At 33.8% G+C, this 6,851-nt stretch overlaps 1 protein-coding gene across 1 annotated transcript; it reads right to left on the reverse strand.

Moving 5' to 3' along the window:
- Nucleotides 1–3,075: 3,075 nt before the first annotated feature.
- Nucleotides 3,076–6,552, reverse strand: LOC131153514 (pentatricopeptide repeat-containing protein At3g09040, mitochondrial-like). The gene is made up of 3 exons (XM_058105860.1): nucleotides 3,917–6,552; nucleotides 3,473–3,745; nucleotides 3,076–3,375 (listed from the first exon to the last, which is right to left on the reverse strand). Exon 1 carries the CDS (start codon nucleotides 6,466–6,468, stop codon nucleotides 4,075–4,077), a length of 2,394 nt encoding a protein of 797 aa, XP_057961843.1. The 5' UTR covers nucleotides 6,469–6,552; the 3' UTR covers nucleotides 3,076–3,375; nucleotides 3,473–3,745; nucleotides 3,917–4,074.
- Between the last annotated feature and the right edge of the window lie 299 nt (nucleotides 6,553–6,851).

The following is a 6,851-nucleotide window of genomic DNA, read 5'->3' on the forward strand; positions in this document are numbered from 1 at the left end:
ATAGGATTGCACTAAAGACATAAACACAAACTCACCTTTCATGGCTTTCAAAGTTAAACTTAAAGAGTTTGTTATATGAATCCTAAACTAAAATATGTTTTCTAAAGGGACAAGTTTTCAAACATATTGGTATTTTGAACATCTTCATACTTAGTCCCGGTTTTATCAAAACGAGTCTTATGTCCTAAACATTTAGAGAATGTCAAGTATATTTATAAAAGGATATACTAAGCATATAAGATATCAAAATGGGTTTTCAAACGTGTTTTATTAATCAAGATATCTTATATTTAAAATAAAACTCATTTGGAAAAGTTTTAATCTTCATTAGAATTAATATATTTCATATACTTTTTTCCAATAATGTTTTGAGTCATTAAAACGCTTTTTGACAAGGAAAAACAAAGCAATTGTCACTACCGTAGTGCAGCCTTGAGTCCTTAACATATTTCGGTATTTTAGGCATAACTTTTTCTAGAAAAGTTCAAATGGAACGATCTTGATATCCCTGGAAAGCTAAGACAAAATGTCACAACTTTCATGTTGATGACTTTTTCTAATTCAGGGCACTCATCAATAAACATAGGGGATTCGTCGACGAGTTGCAGTGTATGATTAGTCGATGAGTTGCAATGTATGATTAGTTGACGAGAGCAGGGGCCCGTCGACGAGTCCAACGGGCAGAATGACGCTAACAGACAGAAAATGGCTAGTTTACCAAATAAAATATCTTTTCTTCCCTCCAATGGCTAGTTAACGGCTCCTTTGGTTCTTGGGCTATAAATACAAGCTATTAAGCCTATATTAATATGGTTTTGAAGGCTTTTGATCATTCTTAGTGAAAAACATCTTTTTATACCAAAATCTAAGCACCTAGCACTTTGTATTGTTATTCTTCATTCACAAGTGTTCATCTCTCTTGTTCTCCAATCTTGTTTGATACAATTTTTGAGAGAGAAGTGAGGTTTGCTTTGCATTTAATATTTGCTCATTCAAGGAGCATTATCATTGCAATCATCTTCTTCTTATTGTAAGGTTCTTTGTCAACCATTGTGAGGGTTCTTGGTGAACTGAAGTGAAGGCTCTTTGTGAGTGTGTAGGGATTTGTTCCCAAGTGTAGAGTTGTGTACCCGAGTTGTAAGGCTTGCTCCGTTGGGGAAGGAGCGTTGATAGTGGATTGTGGAATCCTTAGCTTGGTGCTAAGGCGTGGACATCACGATAAAACCCAACGTTAAGCTTTTCTCTCCCTACTCTTTATTTTACATTGTCTTGTGCATGATTTAATTCATATATTGTGATATAATTGCTTGTCATCTTACCAAGACTTTTATTTTGAAGAGAAATACACATTCCGTGAAAAGAGCCATTCACCCCCCCCCCCCTCCCTTCTGACTCTACAGTGTATATTCGCTGTGGGGCACACGTATATACTCCATGGGCTACAACGTCTAACAAAAGGTAAGCCTCTTTCATGATTAAATAAGTGCCCAATTGTAAAATTAAGGTCCCAAATCACCTTAATGCAAGCTTTACCCATCGTAATACAGTAAGATGAAAAAAAGTAAACTTTAATTATCTGCTCCGACTTCTATTGACATATTGCTCTTTCGACCCTTAATTAATCTCAATTATGGTTAAATTGATCTAAACGAAAAGTGTCAACACATTTAATCAACATGGTGTATTATTAATACCAAGAACAATAATGGGTATTCTCTATATTTTTTATATATATATATACACACACACACACACACAAACTATTCATGAAATAACATGTTCTTTTAAAAAAATGACTATTGGTGACTAAGATTTCTTCAATATAGGTGAAACTACCAAAGATGTTTATATTTCATTTTTAGCTATATAAATCAATCAACATCCATTGTCATGACTAGATTAAAATAGAAAAATAATAAGAACAAAAAATTATCTTTACAAAAAAATGTGCATATTTAATTACCATAATAAATTAAAATTTAAGTACAATGATAAATATTCAATAAAATATTATGAACATATTACTCTTCAATAACTAGCATATTCAATTAGGATTTTAAAAAAAAATAATAGGATTTTCTTTACAAAAAAAAAATATATATACCAAGATCGGAAACAAAGCAGCTACTAGTTAAGATGAAATATTAGGAATAAACTAGAAAACAACGAAATCAAATTAAGAAATCGTTACAAATGAAATATTAAGAAATCATTATAAGAGAAAGGGAAAGAGGATGTTCAAATAGCAAGCTGTCTAAGAGGACATTAAATAATGTTTTCATTCACACATGTAGGGCAACAGTACACACCCAAAATGTAATCAATTTAGAACATGTTCTAAATTTTATGGGTTTGTTTGGTTTACACTATTCAATTTCTATTAATAACATGTTTTCTAGAATTTGTATGGTTATGCTCACTCTTTTTAGCCTTTTTTTTGTAATGATTTCTTAATCTGACTTCATCATTTCTTTCATTTATATCGAGTAACTTGTTTTATCATTTAAGGAAAAAAAATCCTATGAATATGCAAGATGTTGAAGAGTAATTTTTTTTAAGAATATTTTAGTGAGTGCTGCCGCACTTAAGTTTTAATTTATCATTATGATGGAATATGCGAATTTTATGTGAAGATTTGTTTTTTTTTTTTTTTTTCTATTTTTGTCTAAGAATAGCAATAAAACTTAGTTCATTGGACCTATGTGGTTGATGGCGAAATACTAACATTTTAAGTAATTTCTACTTGAAATATAGTTTGCAAGCAACAACAGTTTTTTTTTCCCTAAAGGACATTATTTAATGAGTAAACTTTTTTTAAAATATTTTATTAAGTACTCATTGTCACATTTGGACCGTAATTTATTATAAAAATTGGATATACATTTTGTGCATTGAATAAAAAGATAAAATATATATATATATATATATATTTATTTATTTATTTATTAATAATACAAATTATTTTTTAGAGTTGACTAATTGTTGGTTAATGATCAACATATATTTATTTATTAATAATACAAATTATTTTTTAGAGTTGACTAATTGTTGGTTAATGATCAACTAAAAATTTACTTGTTTTCAATATATTGTAATATTAAAAAAACTTGTTGGTACTTGTTCAAAATTTAAAGAGGGAAGTGTCAGAATTAGAAATCTCAAGAGTGCCTTTTAATTTTCGAAAGAAAAAGCCAATCAGGGTGGCGAGCTTTCAAGAACAAGATTACAAGAAGAGCTACGGTCCGCTAGAGGGTTGAGCGCACCAACTTTCTCCTCATACACCCTTCTCAATCTCCATGCTCCTCGCAGCATTTGGGGACTACCCTTCTACAAAAGTCACAATTTTTCACCTCAAGCGGCTTGTCCGACACCCTTCTGTAAACATTAAACAAAGAACATAAGCAGGCCACGCAGAAAAGCTTTAGTATTACTAAGAAAGTTAATGTACAAATAGAAGGGAACACCAACCAACCTCAGATTCTTTGGCAGGTAGCATGGCAATATTATATTCAAAATATCTACCATGCTGTGCAATATTAAAAGTTTCAGGCCATCAGGTGCAATTTGGTGCAGGTTTGATTGTATGGGTGGTCCCTTCACGCAAATATGTCAGATTTGAGAACTCTATCCAACTCATCCCAGGCATGGACCATAGGGAGATTGCTTTTCTTGCATAGCATTAAAACCATAAGCCAACTTTCTGATAATATTCAATATCTTGTTTTCCTATACACCAAAAGGGGGCCTGCATGAAAAAAGCGCAGCATTCTTAAACTGTTCCTTGGTGGACACCAGAGGGGGCAAGCATGGTAGTGTGTGCGTGTGACGAGAGAGAGAGAGAGAGAGAAGGTTTTAAATAATAATTGAAAAGATAAATTCCATTTGCACAGTAAATATAATAACACTTGAAGCATACCTTGGCTTCATGCTTCAACAACGAACCATTTCTTTCAAAGCATGCAAATGAATTGCCATACAGGCACTCCTAATTCAGAGGAATCAGAACCATCAGCTTTCAAACACTCTCCTCAAACTCGATGAGAGCTTCTTTATTGCAAGGTTATGAATCTTTTTCTATATCTCAATCGAACTATAACCTGGATCTTTCTGAAATCCTCTTTCTACCATTCCCTTCCAGACCTTAGCAGCATTTTCCCAGCTACCATCTTCAGAATAAATCTTTGACAATAAAACATAAGCTGAATCACTTTTGGGAGCTAACTGAACTAACTTATCTGCAGTCCATTCTCCCAACTCTTGATTCCCATGTATCCTACAACCATTGAGCAAGGATCTCCAAATAGCAGGCCAAGGAGAAAAGGGCATGTCTAGGATTATACGTTTAGCATCTTCGAGGAATCCATTTCTGGACAACATATCAACTAAACAACCATAATTATCTGGAGATGGCTGCATTCCATAATTCAAGCTTATTGATTTGAAGATATTACGACCTTCATCAACATGACCCGAATTATTACAAGCCGACATGACTGACACAAAAGTGGCTTGGCTGGGCTGCAAATTAGATGACTTTATTTTATCAAAGATTTCCATAGCTTCAATTATAAGACCATGATGTGCATAAGCCATGATCATAGTATTTAAAAGGACCACATCTTCAGATTTGGATAGCTGTTCAAAAACCATTCTTGCACCATCAATGTCCCCACACTTTGCATAGGCATCTATAACCGCACTAGCAACAAATGAGTGCATCTCAAACCCCAGTTTGATCACAAAGGAATGTACAGTCTTAGTTCGATGATAAACTGCTGAAGCAGCACAACCATTTAAAATACTGCCCAGAATAAACTCATCAAGCTTTTCACCAACTTCTATTAAATAGTTCATAAGCTTAATTGTTTCATCGTTACAGCCCTGACGCACCAATTCAGAGAACATGGTTCCCCAAGATGACGAGTCTAATCTTTCAAGCCCAATCAAAAATTCAAATGAATCATCTAGCAGTCCAAATCTGATATAACCTTTAATTAATGAACTACACACAAATTTATTGTTAGCAAAGCCTGTCTTAACTATAATTCCATGAATTTGTCTGCTCGCAAGTTGGTTTTCAGACATGGAACAATCTCTCAAAATGATGGAGAAGGTAGTTTCATCTGCCTCAACTTCCAACTCCCATAAATTGTGAAAAAGCTTCAATGCTTCCATGTGGCAACAATTTGAACTGTACCCCAAAATCATTTCATTCCAGGTAATTACATTTTTGAAAGCATTGTCAAACACTACCCGTGCCATCTTCACTTCCTCACATCTAGTCAACATATTGATGATTGAGCTCACAACATTGGCTTCATCAGAGAATCCAAGTTGCAAAGCAAGACAATAAAACTGAAGCCCAAGATCAAGATCAAGTGCCTCTCCACAAAGTCTAAACAAGGTTGAGAAAGTGATATGATTGGGCCTCAAACGTGTTAATAACAACCTACAAAACAAGCTTGCTACTTTACTTGAATCATGCTCTTGAGAGAAGCTTGAAAATAAAATATTCCATGATGTAATATCTTTACCCTGCATTAGATTGAAAACCTTCAGAGCAGAGTCCTTTCCACCATTTTTAAAATACATATTCATCAAAGAATTCATTACAGAAACACTTAATTCAACATCACTCCTAATCATCAAGCCATGAATCTCTCTTCCAAAGTCCAAATTATCCAGAACTAAACACCCCTTAAGGGCATTAATGAAAGTGAAGTTGTCCATGGTTACTCCTATTGATCTTATGAAAGAAACAACCTTAACGGCTTCAAAGCCAAGACCACATTCGGCATATCCTCCAACCATAGCATTCCAACAACCTATATCAAGGTTGTCCACATGCCCAAATACCCATTCAGCTGCTTCAATATTCCCAGACTTAGCATACATATGCAAAATTGAACTACCCACAAACTGATTCTTCTCCATTCCAATTTTTAAAGCCACACAGTGAATGCTCAAACCAAATTCCTTAGCACTCATAGCAATGCATGCCTTGGTAACACTGCCAAGAGCAAACTGGTTAGGCTTCAATCCAGCTCTTGTCATATCCACATACACCTTCAAACCAAATTCAAATTCACCAATCTGAATAGCGCCGTTTATCAACAAAGTCCAAGAAACAAGATTTCTTTCAAACATTTCATCGAACACCTTAAGCCCATTGCCTAAAATTCTGTATTTCATGTACATATTAATCAAATTATTTTGTGTTAAAATGCATTTGGAAAATCCCAACTTAATGACTTGGGCATGGATTTGGGTTCCCAGAATATATGATTTCGAATTTGCAGAGAGGGATAGAGCAGCAGAGAGGGCAATTGAGTCATTAACCAGAGAGAGAATGGTGTACGGAGAACATAATTTGTAATTGTAGAACTCGTGTTGGCGTTCGGAGAAGATAAAAGATTTGTTTGCGAAGAGCATGAAACGTTTCAACGGAAGAAAAACCACGCTATTCATTACCGGAAGCCTACCGGAAGATACGTTTGCGAATAGATACGTTTAGCATCAAAATTGTTGGGCTAGTCTACCGGAAGCCTTTTTCTGAGATCAACGTCCCTTCAGCCCATACAATACAAGAAAGAGGTGTGCATTTTCAAATTGGATTCATCTTTAAATTTCAAAAATTATATTTTATTTTTTTTATTTTATCAGTAAAATTTTATCAAGAAAAAGTGGAGTTTTCCTTTTTTTGATTTTTTTATATAAAAATATTTAATAAAGATTCTATAGAAACTTTATTTCCCAATTTAATGTAAAATAAAAATCGCTAGATGTTCTAACAATTTTTAAATAAAAGACGTTGAACCATCCACTAAGTTTTAAATAAGGAAGACTGCACA

This window comes from Malania oleifera, chromosome 4 (assembly GCF_029873635.1).
Source record: "Malania oleifera isolate guangnan ecotype guangnan chromosome 4, ASM2987363v1, whole genome shotgun sequence".
NCBI classification, from domain to species: domain Eukaryota; kingdom Viridiplantae; phylum Streptophyta; class Magnoliopsida; order Santalales; family Ximeniaceae; genus Malania; species Malania oleifera.